Here is a 14,261-nt window from a genome sequence, read left to right as displayed (position 1 = left end):
CAGTTTTTTAAAACGGTTATATGAAAGAGACTTTTTTTAATTGAATTTTTAAAAAATAATTTTAAAATACTGTCAATCAAAAGCACAATTTTAAGATACGTGGAATTGTGGATCACGATTTTTGTAAAGGTTGTGGTCTACAAATAGAAATAATTGATCATCTTTTAGGTAAATGCCCAGGTTGTGGTCTACAAATAGAAATAATTCATCATCTTTTATGTAAATGCCCAATCCATTTTCACAAGCCAAAGTTTCGTCCCCAAGTATGATTCTCTATCCCGTGTGCTGTGCTCGAGGCCCTTCTTGATGGGTGCTTGGCTTTGTAAGTTGTTTTGATTATAATGCAAAAAAAATAAAAAATAAAAATTGTATAATTTTAAAATTTTCAATTATCAAAAATAAAAAATTATTCTCAAAAACTGAACCAAACAAATTCTCAATTTAAGTTTCTTTACAAATAATAATAATAAAAAAAAAAAAAATTCCAATTGACAACCTTTTATCATGCGGTTTTTGGGATGGCCCCAAGAGAATTCAAAGTTCAGACGTCCAAAATGTGAAGGAAACAGAGTCATTGCCAATAAACTATATCCCCTGGCAGTTTATTTTGGCAAAATTGCTTCCCTCATTTCGTTGCTTTCTCTCAAATGTTCCAGTGAGTGTTGGAGAATCGAGAGTTGAGAAGTTAGAACGTTGAGAAGTTACGGTCAAAATGGGAATAAGATCTATGAATGGTCCAATTATTGACAGACTACATCATTAACAGAGAGGAAGCAAAATATTTTCTCTAAGCTTGTGAGAAGGCAATGAGGATCTGATAACGTTAAGCTCATATAGTAGGCAAAATATGAGATGAAACACAGTGCATGAGAGAATGAACAATTCCCTCTGCTCTTCTTCATGCCAGTTTGTAGAATAAAGTCGAATAGCTATTTCCAAGATCAGCAAACTACGTTGCTCCAGTTACTAATACAGGCATACACATTAAATAGGTTAATTGCCATTCTCAAGAATTTGGGACTTGTTGAATGCCAAGAGCATTTGCAAAACAACAATTCTTGTTAAAAGTAGGCAACTCCGATCCACCACGAAATCGATATTTCCTAAGCAACGCAACCTCCACACACGATGCCCCTGCTGAAATTTTAGAAAGAAAAATCATATATATTTAGTAGAGGATTATGGATAAATCTGTCCATGATTGTGTAGTGATATATGATTAACAGATTATATGGTTGCAGCTTTGGTTGGAAAACTCAGGAAGAGCATATAACAGTACAGTTCATGATGCTTTCAAATTTCAACTTTACACCATTGTTTATAATACACTCCCCTAAAATATGTAAGACAATTATCACATGGTTTGGCAGCAGCAGACCATGTGACAATTATACAAATGCACAAAATTCTTCAATATCTCGATTCCAATGTCGATATATTAGAAGTTAATATTAAGGTTATAAAATTTCTGTCTTTTCTTGTAATTGCAGAATTAGAATGACACAAACTAAGCAGTTTATGATAACGTAAGGTTCGACTGAAGCCACAATCTCATACAACGCAAAAATTTCCAACTCCAAAAATTTGGGACATGTCTTCATCAAGTTAAATTGGTGAACTTCAATGAATAATTCATTCTTCATGTTTATTTTTCCTTGAAATCATTATGCATTGCAAGACAAGGAGTCTATGGTTGAAGAAACTGCTCCGGGATGCTCCTTGATTTAGGTTTTCTAATCACTGACTTGCAACCACATATTAAATCCACATTACCCTAAAATTGAGCTGTTTTTGTGAGTTTATCATTTGGAACTAAAACCCGACCGGTCATTTTCACCAAAACCCTTCAAGTAGAAATTCACTATTACAAAGTATAGCTCTGACCCTTCAGTTCATTTCCAGTGTAAGACAAAATGCATCAATTCAAGAAAAGCACTCAGGAAAAATGCAGTACTCACACAATTGAGCAACCAGAGCTTCTGCGGCTTTTCTTCCTTGCCATTTCCTTCCTCCTTGGAGGTTGAAGCACAGCCTTGATTGCAGTATCAAAAACAGCTTTGACATTCTAACAACCAATCAGAAGAGGCAATAGAATTTAGTTCAGAGAAATCATATTAGTCAACATATTTCATTGGTACAGCAATCAAAAGAAAAAAACAAAGAAAAAGAAAAAAAAAGATAAGAACAGAAATTGGCCAATTTTTATAATAATAGGAACATTATAGAATATTTAGTTTTCCCAAGTAATCTACCTGTTGAGTCTTGGAGCTGCACTCTATATAAGCTGCTGCACCAATCTGTTTCCTCAGCTCCTCCCCCTAAGTAATTTAGTCAAATTAAGTTATTTTATTCTAATATATAAAGCTGCTTGTCTTCAAAAATGATAATAATATATAGGTAAAAGAATCATTATATACTTGAGCATATGTTATGAAATTAGATTCCATATGATCAGCTGCATATCCTCTATCTTCACGTATATCTGAAAAGTAAAGAAAAAATGATTTAATCTGAAGCTATTTACAACATACTAACACGCCCACCAGACCACCAACTCACACATACAAATACCAAAGAAACAAATCACAAATATGTCAAGTTGTTGCGTACCTAGCTTTGTTCCAACAAGAATAATTGGAACATCAGGTGCAAATCGACGAAGTTCTGGCATCCACTGGATTAAAATTTAAAGAAAAACCCTCAATTACTGGCAGAGGATATCTAACCAAACACAGAGACAAAAAGCTCTATATTTGACGAAAGTAATCCTTCTTCCAAATTTTTAAGATCACAAAATCAAATATTGAAGAGAACATGTATCACTATCTGCTAAAGTGCAAAGCAGATAAATCATGTAGGCTTAATTCAAAATGAAAAGACGCCCTTTGTTTCTATTTTTTAAACATGATTTTTTTGTAATAGAGGCCATGGTTTGATGCAATAGTAATTCATTGGACTGCCAAAAATGACTTGGGCACTAATAATGCAGAATATTAGAACATGGAACAACATTGGCTAATTGACCTTTTTATCCAGTAATTGTAAGAAAAGGAGAAGTGGAGAAAAAAAAGTAAGAACAGAACATAAGAAAGAAAAGACACATTAGCACTGAAATCTATACCTTCTTGAGCACATTTTCATAGCTTGCCCTGCTGATTAAAGAGAAAGCTAAGACAAATATGTCTGCACCTCTATAACTCAATGGCCTCAACCTGCTATAATCTTCCTGACCTTTTTTTAATCAAAGAAAAAGAGCAATAGTTAGAAATTAAAAGGACCAACAAAACCCTACTCCAAACCCAAAACCTAATACAAATCCAGAAATTAAAGTTTGAAATAACTCATAAAAATCGATGTATGTAGAAAAAGAACAAAACCTGCAGTGTCCCATAGCCCCAAGTTGACAATGTTCCCATCCACGGCCACATTAGCACTAAAATTGTCAAATACTGTGGGTATATAATCCTGCCAAAAGAAGCCCAAAATGAGAGACAGAGAGTAGATAGATATTATACACACACACAGAGAAAGAGGGTTCCTGTCCTCAATGTTCCTAAAATACTACACAGAAGACTCTAAAACTAAAAGGTATACAAGAAGAATCATGAACACGCTCAACATTTGAAACAACTTCATTAGAAAGAGAAATAAACGACACATTGAAAACCCAATCTAGATAATATATCATCTACTGAGCACCTAAATCTTGAGGATTGAAAACCCATAACTAGAAACTATATGAGAAACCCAATAAATGAAATAAAATAAAAATAAAAATAAAATCATCAAAAGAAAAAAGAACAAGACAATGAAAAGAATGGGTTTTACGAGATGGGTATATTTTGTAGAGACTCACAGTGGGGAACCTGTTACTGGTGTAACAAATGAGCATGCAGGTCTTCCCAACAGCTCCGTCTCCGACTGTAACACATTTGATGAACTTTGAAGCACTCATCTTCTCAGGCTAAAGCTTCCACAGTAAGCTCTCTCTCTATGGTGGTATATATATAGAGAGCCTCTACTGTAATTTGAAGATAATTATTTAAATATTGGTAAATTGCAGAAAACCGCTTGGACTATGATGATTTGTCAAGACGCGCCCCTGAACTAATTTTTTTGACAAACAATTCCTTACACTACCCAAAATTTTGCAATTGCCCCTGCCGTCATATTGCCAACAAATAGTGTCGTGTGGTCATTATACCCTTATCAATTGACCGTTATGTCCTTAAATTATTCAACATTTAGCCCAAATATTTTTTAAATATTAAAGTCCCATAATTCAATTTCTCTTACTTTCTGGATGTGCGTAAATCACAACGCTCACTTGATTACCATCACCCATTATCAACAAAATGTTGTTATTTTTGTCCAACCCAACGACAAATGCAACAAAGATTTTTGAATTTCTTTTGTCCATAGAACATGGATCAAAATGAGTAAGAGATCACATTTCTCTAAAAAAAAATTGACTATATTTTTTTGGTATGTATTGGAGAAATAATGCTCTAATATCAACCGTTATATCTTCATTTGATATTGTTATTGTTGTTGTTATTATTATTATTATTAGTTTGCGTGTGCATATATTAATTGAAGGCTCATTCTATAACCATTCTATCAAGTAGATGATCTTTTCCCTTCACTATAATAATTTAACTTTGTCAAGTAGGTTATCTTTTTACCTCCACTCTAATAATATCTAAATGAACATATATTTTATTAGATTGTCAAATATAATATTTTTAGTGAATATAATTGCATTAAATTGAAGAAGAAACAAAAATTAAGATAGACATAATTTAATTTAAAGGATATTACTGATATTTCATAACTTTCATCCTTTAATTAAAGGATATCATTGGTATTTCATAAAATTTATTTTCCTTTCTCCATTAATTTAAAACAAAAGAAAGGATACATTAGTAATTTCATAGTGCAAGTAACGGCTAAGTGATGTGGTGGACTAAATTTGCATAGTTTGGACAATTTAGGGGGTTGTTTGCCATTTGAAAGAGATTTATATAAAGACATAAAAGGCGAAGGAATTTTTGTAATTTGCTCTTAGAAATATGTGTGAGATAGAGACAGAGGGGGTGGGGGTCAATGGGTAGGCTTCACTCCACTGCACTTTTCAGCTCCTCAAAAAATTTAAAATCTAACAGAAATATTTTTTTGTTTTGAAATGGAGAGCTAAGCTGGGCCCCTTTCTCAAACGGCACCTAGCCACTTTCTTCGCTGGCCTGCATCCACTGTCACATAATTCAATACTTAACATCATAAAGACACATAAGCTGCTTTCATTACCATCACATTATCACTCTTAAATTTAAGGAAACAAGCAATTATTATAATTATTCAAACGTTAAAGTCTTCAATCTTCAAAGAGAAGATATTACTCAGATGATCCATAAAAGGGTCGATCACACAATTAGATTTAAGTTCAATCTTTTGACTAACATTTTGAATATCATCCTCACATTTTGCCCATATAAAAAAAAAAAAGAAAAAAAGAAAGGAATATGCAATAATATCAAAATTATATGTACTATTTTTTCTCGATAAAATAACATACAATCGTATCAACTTTTAATATAATTTTCTAGTGAATTCTTGAACAGTGTGATTAATAATTGCAAGCTTGATATAGGATGAACCTTTCTCTTTCTCTTATGAAATCCCAATTCATTGTATTTTTATAAAAAATAATGAATATAGACCAAATTTGACTGATATCTACTCATCATCCCTCACACATAAATTAAATTTTGTAACTACTTATTTAAAAAAATCAAATTATAACAAGATAAAATAAACTTGATCTATCATTCAATTATTCCTAAATATTATTATTTTAGTTAAGTATTATTCCTAAATTAGTTGAAGAGCTACTAATTATATATTTGGAAATACTTTCTAATGTCAATTTGAACATTACTCATCTCCCGACAGTGGTAAATTATATATATATATATATATATATATATATATTGGAATTAATGGTAGTAAAATATTGAACAAAAAAAATTTCTAATTTTTCTGCAAAACATATGTAACTAGTCAACTGCTTTTGGAGTAATACTTCACTTTAACATACTAGTATATATAGTTTAATCTAAAACAATAAGAAAACCAAGAAATAGCTTTCTTAGATGCACAGGGCTTTATCTTTGGTATTAGTAAATAATGATGGACCATTTCAAATAATAAGATGGCCACAAGAGTTTACAACAGAAACAAACAAGAAATTAGCATAGAAAACCAATTTTTTATTTTATTTTATATTTGGGTCGCTTAACTTGATTTTGGAATCTGAAACACTGGCGTGTGTATAGATTTGGCTCATTCGATGTCCGACTGTCCACTATAGATCTCATACATGTCTCCATATAATAAAACATATACAAGTATATGTAGAAATAAACAAACGTTGTAATTGAATTGTACGGTGATTCCATAACATTATTAAATACTGATGTCCATCTAATAAGACTGGTTAAAGTTTAGTATTATATTTGTCCGTGCCAGCCATTAGATCTGCGGTGCGTATATACGTACAAATAGTATGCAGATTCTTGTCATTTGCTACAAAGTAGAACGTAACATTGTTTAAAAGCCTAATAATTGTCATGTGACAAATGGTTAAATGTCCGTTCGATGAAAAGTGAAAGGAGTATAAATGAGAAAAAAAAAATCTTCTCCAGTTACTCTCTCACTGGACGTTCATCTAACGGTCTCCCCAATATATTCTTGTTCTCGCCAAGTTAGCAAATAAGAAAGAAATTTATTCAATTACAATTTGTTTTACCATATATACTCATTAAATATTAGAAACTTGGTAAATATGAATTTAACTTAACTGCCCAGTGAGAGTAACTTTCTAATGAATAAAGTGCTTCAGTTCTTTATATTCAACAATGCAGTGATATTTTGATGCTGGATGGACGACGAAAAATCAGTTTGCCCTTAGGGCTTTGTTTGTTCGTTTTTCGTTGTTAGGTCATATTTTTTTCGTTCGGATTTCGAATCAAGCGATTTTTGAGTCTAACTTGATTAATTTTTCGTTATCTATCTATTGGTGTGCTCAGTAGCACTTGGATCCTTTCATAAATGACTAATTTGCTTTGGGGCTAAACTTTTCCGTTTTCCTTTTTATTTTGTTTTCGTTGTGCTTTCTTCTGAGTCCTGTGACTTCATGGGAAGTCATGAATGTGTCTTGGGAATGATACATATTTCCAGAGACGTTGCTTATATGTTAAAAGACTATTTTGCCTTTGGGGGTTTATTTGGTCTTTATTTGATCTTTTCTTCCGTGTCGATTCTCGTAGAGTTTCGTGGCCTCATGGAAGGTCACTTTGGTATTCTAGGGATGTTGTATATCTCTAGAGACTTGTTTTCTTTTTTCGCTTTCGCATTTGGATTCGTATCGGGTCAAACTTCGGTTCATCACAGGACGCACTGGTTTAAAATTTAAGTGATAGTTCCATAGCAGTGTCTGTCGAACATGTTACTCTAAAATTTGTTCAGGTAGTCAAATCAAGACCCAAAAGGCTCATGCAATTGCATTGCCCCGAGGTTGTCTTCGGTTGAATAAATTAGAGTTTTTAAATTGAAATTTGTGAAATTGGAGAAAAGTAACTCACAAAATTGAATCAAAATTTTCTCCAATTCTAATTTCAAGGTTCCAATTTCATGCAATCGAACACAGCCTAAAAGGAATTTGATGATCGAGCAATATTCTTGCCCGAAATGATATTATAATTGCCTCTAAATTAGCTTGAGAGTAGGAACAAAAAATGTATTGTATTGCAACCGGAAGGATAGTCCAATCCTGCAACCCAGTGTTGTACAACGAGGTACCACTCTTATGCACAAAGGTACTATTTTTGTGCATGCAGATAATTTTTTATATTTTTTTATTTTTAAAATTTTTTTGTACAGGCCATTTTGATGACATGGTCTACACAAAAAAATATACTTATGCGTATAAAAGTGATACCTCTGTCCACAAGAGTACTACTTACACGGTACCTAAAAATAGTAAGGCTAATTTGAGCAAACAATTTTTATTTTTATTTTTATTTTTTATTTTTTGTCCACGTTAACATTTTGGTTAACTATAATTTTTCAAAACATCATTACTTTGACTCCATGAAAATCCCCCCATCAGAAAACTACAATTATGTTGAGAAACTCTCCCCCACAGTATAGATACTAGTAAAAGTAGAGCAAACTATATCAGAACATATACTAGATATCAGCAAAAACTGCAAGAACTTCAACAAACAAGCACTTCTTTATTTGAATAGAACACCACCATAAAGACTAGTGCAAACAAAGACTATTACTACATTCACATCCATTTAACATCAAAGACAGGAGGGTGAAGATTGAGTGAGACATTTAATAATATTACACAAGACAGGTACTGAAAACAAAGAGTGGTATGCATAAGGAGGAACCTATGACTATGAGGATATGTATCAAAGGGCCTTAAGGATTTCCTCGGCGCTGGAGGCAGTGAATTCACCGCCGGATTCAATATTTGCAACCGTCACCCTGAGGTCATCGAGCAAGAGAGCAAACCTTCTTGAACGAATACCAAAACCTCCCATTGAAGCGTCAAGCTCAAGGCCAAGTGCGCATGTGTACTTTGCCGAGCCATCAGCTAAGAACTTGATCATGTGTTTGTTCTCAGTGTATGTTTTTTCCCATGCCTTCATCACAAAGGGGTCATTAACTGCAAATGAAAATTTCAAAAAATAAAATAAAAATAGAGTGAACATAGAGAACAAATAGGGTGAGATGTAACACTGTAAGTTTATGTTGTACTTGGATCTGAATTTATATTTTGATTAAATTTGTTATGTACATATATATACCTTCAATAGAAAAATCTGTCTTATTGATTATTCCATCAATGAATAAGAAAAGCCAAAAATATACTGTATAATCTTGTAACGAAGAATCTGACATCAGAAACATAATGAAAATTAATTCTAGGCTTTATTTACCGAAAAACAAAAAGGAAGAGATTCTAATATTCAATTTTGATTCCCTTCCAATGATTTTGTAGAATGGAATTTACTTATTAAAAACTATTACACATAAAGATATTATAAGTGCAAAATTTAAAATAAGAGTATTGGTGGAAAGTTGAGTGGTGTAGAATTTAAAAGAAAAATAATTTCAAAAATAGGAAAGTAGGACTTAGTGGTAATTTTTATTTTATTTTTCTTTTTAGTAAAAAATGAAAAAAAAAATAATCATACAGAGATTAAATCAAACATACAGAGAGTAGTTAGAAATGTACCACTTATCAATTGTATTTCATCTACACCCCTTGCTTTCAGCTCCTCTGCCTTTTCAATAAATCCTGGTACATGCTTCAAGCTGTGCCATGGGAACATAAAGGAATCCATAATCACATAATTTTGTTGAACTACAAAAAACCAACATTTCGATCCAATCAATCAAGTAAGGCCTACCTGTTCATGTAGAGCCGTAGCTGGATGATACTTCAACCTTAAAAAACTACTATATGTTTAGCACAGAAACTACTGGTTTCTCTCTGTTTAGACTCTTTAAGTTTTCACCATAACACATGGACTCTCTTGGCTTAAATTCATGAGTATGAATTCATAAATTCACAATAGAACCACTTTAAACTTTGTTAAGGCCGAGTAAACAAGGAGATTACCTGCAAGTAGGAGTGAAGGCACCAGGGACACCAAAGAGGATGACCTTTTTACCGGCAGCAAGGGAGTGTACGGACACCTGTTGGATCTGATCTTGGTCGTCCAAGTATGCCAGACTTCCATTTGGAATCACATCACCAACAGCAATCGGAGCCATAATGGTAATAGGTGGTGATAATGGTGTGATCAAAATGCTAGGGACTTGAGGTTTACATATAGAGTTGGACGGTGAGAGTGAAGCATTGTTAATTCTGGCTTCTTTGGGCACAAAATCGTGTTATGATCTGCATACAAGACACAAGTGGTCCTTGTTTTGCACCATATACAGATATAAAATGGTGTCTGTCTGTAGGGAATGGGGCAGTTTTAGGTCCAAACATGATCTATAAAATTTATACATTATATTTTGGTGTAACCATTTTGTTTTTTAAATACTTGTGCTGTTTTCATGTAAAGCGTAAACCAAAGGGAAAACTACAACAAAATGAAAATGATTTCTGGGGTAATTAAGATTCCCTCTCTGAGCTGTCTCTCATGTTGATTAGGGGGTGATTACATGACTCTTTTTTAATGCTAAGTGACATTCTGATGACTTCATGGCTATATCCGCATGTTTATCCAAAAGCTGAAGGCATATTTCAAAGCAAACGACGTTGTAGATTGTCATTAGAACCACGAGTTTGATTTAATTATATACTGTGGAAAAATACGAGTTAGTCTCCTTGATTAGTGGTAGGTTAGCACTAGAATTGTGTAAATATTTGTTTCCTAGAGTTTAGGGAATTGTGTAAATATTTGTTTTCTAGAGTTTAGGGATTTGATTGATAGAGAATCAGGGATTCCTTATTATAGGATTTTCAAAATTGAGTTAGTTGCTGATTTTTCTCTCTCTAATTTCTTATATATAGCCCAACAGAGGCTCTTGTAAAGATATTAGCAGATTCAATATAATTGAATTCATTTCACCATATGGTATCAGAGCTGTAAGGCTTGGATTTCCTGAAGAAAAAAAAAAAAAAAAAAAAATCAGCGATTTTTTATTTTTTTTATTTTTTCTGTTCAGGCCTTCGTAGCCAATTTTCTCTGTGACTTGCCTTCATCGCAGTCATTCTCTGGCAATTTCTTTTGCCAATTTTTGCATAACCCTTCTATCTAGCCTTCATAGCCGATTGTTGAAGAATGTCATAAACTACTATTCAACCATCCTAATCACCCGAGGAAGAGCAGGTTCAGCGCCCCCACAAGTGAACTGCAGAATATTCAACCGGCGTATCGACTTAATGGAAGGAACTACTTGAAATGGTCTCAATTGGTTCGAACTTTTTTGAAAGGAAAAGGGAAATTAAGTCACTTGCTGGGAACGGGACCAAAGAAAGGTGATGTAAGTTTCGAAGCGTGGGACGAGGAGGACTCAATGGTCATGTCCTGGTTGTGGAATTCCATGACACCTGAAATCAACGATACATGCATGTTCCTACCAACTGCGAAGGCCGTCTGGGACGCTATCAACCAGACTTACTCCAAGGTTCGTGATGCGGCGTAAGTATACGAGATCAAGACAAAGACAACCTCTACAAAACAGGGGAACAAGTTCGTGACTGAGTATGCCAATTTTTTGCAAAACCAGTGGCAAGAACAAGATTACTATCGAGTGATTGATTTGAAGTGCAGCGAATGCGTTGTAATTAACAAAAATTTCATTGAAAAAGATCGAGTTTATGATTTTCTCGCTGGCCTAAACTCTGAATTTGATTAAGTCAGAATTCAAATTTTGGGCAAGGAGGAGGTACCATCTCTTAATGAGGTGATTTCATTGATTCGGGCTGAAGAGAGTCGGAGAGGAATCATGCTTGAACCTCAGTTGATTGACAGCTCAACACTCGTAGTCTCTAGTGACAAGTAGTGGGGTTTCACTCTAGAATAACCGCAAAAAGCTGAACATGGAAAGGCAGAATTATCAAAAAGGGCAAACCGAGATAATCTCTGGTGTACATACTGTAAAAGTCGCGACATACCAGGGATCGTTGCTGGAAATTACACGGGAAACCACCTACATCCAGCCGAGAATGGGGAAACAAAGGAGGACAGCAACAACGACAACAAGGACAAGCCCATATGACCTTACAGGTGGGTCAGGACCAGGCAAAAAAAATATAGAGAATTTGACGGTGAAGAAATAAAGAAGTTAAGAAACCTGCTGGGAACCCTTGAGAAACCATCTTTTGGTGCTTGTTCTTTAGCCCTTTCAGGTGAGTCTTTATTCTCCCTTGGATTAAATGTTTCTGATAAATTGTTTGTGGATTCATGGATCATAGACTCGGGAGCCACAGACCACCTGATACATGCCTCAAACCAGTTCAGCACTTATACACCATGTCCTAGCAATAGGAAAATCACTGTTGCTGATGGAACCACAACCACGGTTACCGGTGTAGGAGATATCCATATCACCTCTAGTCTTGTTCTTAAAAATGTTTTACATGTTCCTAAATTGTCCGCTAACCTTGTGTCCATTCAAAAGCTTACTAGAGACTTACATTGTCATGTTACGTTTTATCCCTCTTACTGTGAATTTCAGGACCAGTATTCGGGGAGGAGGATTGGACGTGCTAAGGAAAAGGAAGGACTCTACTACCTTGAGACACCGAGCCTTCCGAGTATGATCAGGATAAATTTATCCTCTTCGTTTATCTCTTCTTCCAATAAAGATGTCATATGGTTGCATCATTTTCGTCTCGGACATCCTTCTTTTGCAATTCTAAAAATCATGTTTCTTTCTTTGTTCAAGGGATTAAATATTGGGACATTTCATTGTGATATTTGTGAGTATGCAAAACACACTCGTGGAGTTTTTCCCATTAGCAATAAAAGAAGTTCCTCCCCTTTCTATTTAATTCACAGTGATATATGGGGACCCTCCACAGTCCTAAATGTTTCTGGTTCCCGGTGGTTTGTGTCCTTTATCGATGATTGCACTAGAGTCTCTTGGATATTTTTACTCAAAAACAAATCAGATGTGAGTAATATCTTTCTTAATTTCCATACAATGATCCACAATCAGTTTGGTACCAAAATAAAGAGGTTTAGGTCTGATAATGCGAGGGATTACTTCAATCAAGTCTTGTCACCCTTCTTTCAAAAGGAAGGAATTATTCATGAGTCATCTTACATTAATACTCCACAACAAAATGGAGTAGCTGAAAGGAAAAACGGTCATCTCCTAAACACTACTAGAGCACTCTTGTTTCATCAAAATGTACCAAAACACTATTGGGGGGAAGCAGTACTTACATCTGCCTACATCATAAACAGACTTCCTTCACGGGTTTTAGGGCCTTTCTAAATTCTACCCCGACCTTAGTGCCACAAACAACCTTACCCCTAGGATATTTGGGTTCACTTCATTTGTTCATGTCCATCGTAACAACCGGGGCAAATTAGATCCTAGAGCCATTAAGTGTGTGTTTGTAGGATACTCGTCCACACAAAAAGGTTACAAATGTTTTCATCCTCCTACCAGGAAACTTTATAACTCAGCTGATGTCACTTTTGCGGAAGGGAAACCGTATTTTATTGAACCTTATCTTCAGGGGGAGTCATCTATCATAGAAGATAAGGATTTTTTCCAGCTCGCTTTACTGTCTTCGCCTCGTTCACTATCTCTCTTACTTGTATCAAACACTCAATCTAACTCAGCACCTGAGCCTGAATCTCCTGTTTTGTCACCTATGTCTCATGTGAAGGATAATATGACTTTTGATCACGTACGGTATGGGAAAGGGAAGGTGTACTCGAGGAAGCAAGGTCTAGCTCCTGATCTGGTGCAGGCCCAAACCTCTAACCTGACTCCTGAGAATGAGGTAACAGTATCTAAACCTACTCCACTTATAGAACACCAGCTCCCTGGACCTCAAATAACTAACCAGGATTTGCCCATAGCCGTGAGAAAAGGAACTTAAGAGTGTTCCAAACGACCATTATACCTTCTATCTCATTATGTATCCTTAAAGAAATTCTCACCAGCCCATAGGAGTTTTCTCACAAGTCTAAATGAAATATCTATTCTAAATACTTTATCTGAGGCATTATCCAATGAAGAATGGAGGAAAGCAATGAGAGTTGAGATGGACGCATTAGAAAAAAAATGGGACGTGGGAGGTGGTTGATCTACCAAAAGAAAAGAAGGCAGTGTGTAAGTGGGTTTTTACCTTGAAATATAAGGCTGATGGATCGTTAGAGCGCTACAAAGCAAGGCTAATTGGTAAGGGGTACACTCAGACATATGGAGTTAATTACCAAGAGACCTTCGCTCCAGTTGCAAAAATGAACACTGTGAGGATCTTGTTGTCATTAGCAACCAATTTTAATTGGGAATTACAGCAGTACGATGTGAAGAACGTCTTTCTGCATGGTAATCTGGAAGAAGAAATCTATATAAGCATCCCGCCAGGATTTGGAGGAGTTGAAGGGAACAAGGTATGCAAGTTAAGGAAGGCCTTATACGGTTTAAAACAATTGCCTCGTGCCTGGTTTGGGAGATTTACTAAGGTGATGTTAGCTACA

The 14,261-nt window shown here is 34.8% G+C and overlaps 2 protein-coding genes across 2 annotated transcripts; both read right to left on the bottom strand.

Moving 5' to 3' along the window:
• Positions 1-420: 420 nt before the first annotated feature.
• Positions 421-4,015, bottom strand: LOC132277191 (rac-like GTP-binding protein ARAC7). The gene is made up of 8 exons (XM_059778966.1): positions 3,857-4,015; positions 3,378-3,465; positions 3,122-3,231; positions 2,611-2,674; positions 2,418-2,482; positions 2,253-2,318; positions 1,959-2,065; positions 421-1,137 (listed from the first exon to the last, which is right to left on the bottom strand). Exons 1-8 carry the CDS (start codon positions 3,953-3,955, stop codon positions 1,104-1,106), a joined length of 633 nt encoding a protein of 210 aa, XP_059634949.1. The 5' UTR covers positions 3,956-4,015; the 3' UTR covers positions 421-1,103.
• Positions 4,016-8,483: 4,468 nt separating this feature from the next.
• Positions 8,484-9,855, bottom strand: LOC132279878 (peroxiredoxin-2B-like). Its single transcript, XM_059781925.1, has 3 exons — positions 9,701-9,855; positions 9,314-9,393; positions 8,484-8,740 (listed from the first exon to the last, which is right to left on the bottom strand). The coding sequence occupies exons 1-3, from the start codon at positions 9,853-9,855 to the stop codon at positions 8,484-8,486; spliced, it is 492 nt and encodes a 163-aa protein (XP_059637908.1).
• Between the last annotated feature and the right edge of the window lie 4,406 nt (positions 9,856-14,261).

The sequence above is a fragment of the Cornus florida genome, unplaced genomic scaffold (assembly GCF_030987335.1).
Source record: "Cornus florida cultivar Cherokee Brave unplaced genomic scaffold, ASM3098733v1 CherokeeBrave_3.0.0_Hap2_Chr10, whole genome shotgun sequence".
In the NCBI taxonomy this organism is placed as follows: Eukaryota; Viridiplantae; Streptophyta; class Magnoliopsida; order Cornales; family Cornaceae; genus Cornus; species Cornus florida.
This window is presented reverse-complemented; position numbering and strand designations above follow the sequence as displayed.

Bases quoted from the DNA above. Each gene is read 5' to 3' on its own strand.
- LOC132277191 (XM_059778966.1), bottom strand. From the start codon at position 3,955: ATGAGTGCTTCAAAGTTCATCAAATGTGTTACAGTCGGAGACGGAGCT. The intron at 3,232-3,377 runs GTTTTGTTCTTT...GATTAAAAAAAG, and splicing joins GGGGCTATGGGACACTGCAG to GTCAGGAAGATTATAGCAGG. The intron at 2,319-2,417 runs GTATATAATGAT...TAAATTACTTAG, and splicing joins ATTTCATAACATATGCTCAA to GGGGAGGAGCTGAGGAAACA.
- LOC132279878 (XM_059781925.1), bottom strand. From the start codon at position 9,855: ATGGCTCCGATTGCTGTTGGTGATGTGATTCCAAATGGAAGTCTGGCA. The intron at 9,394-9,700 runs GTAATCTCCTTG...CCCATGGCACAG, and splicing joins GCCTTCACTCCTACTTGCAG to CTTGAAGCATGTACCAGGAT. The intron at 8,741-9,313 runs GTACATTTCTAA...TTTCATTTGCAG, and splicing joins TGAAATACAATTGATAAGTG to TTAATGACCCCTTTGTGATG.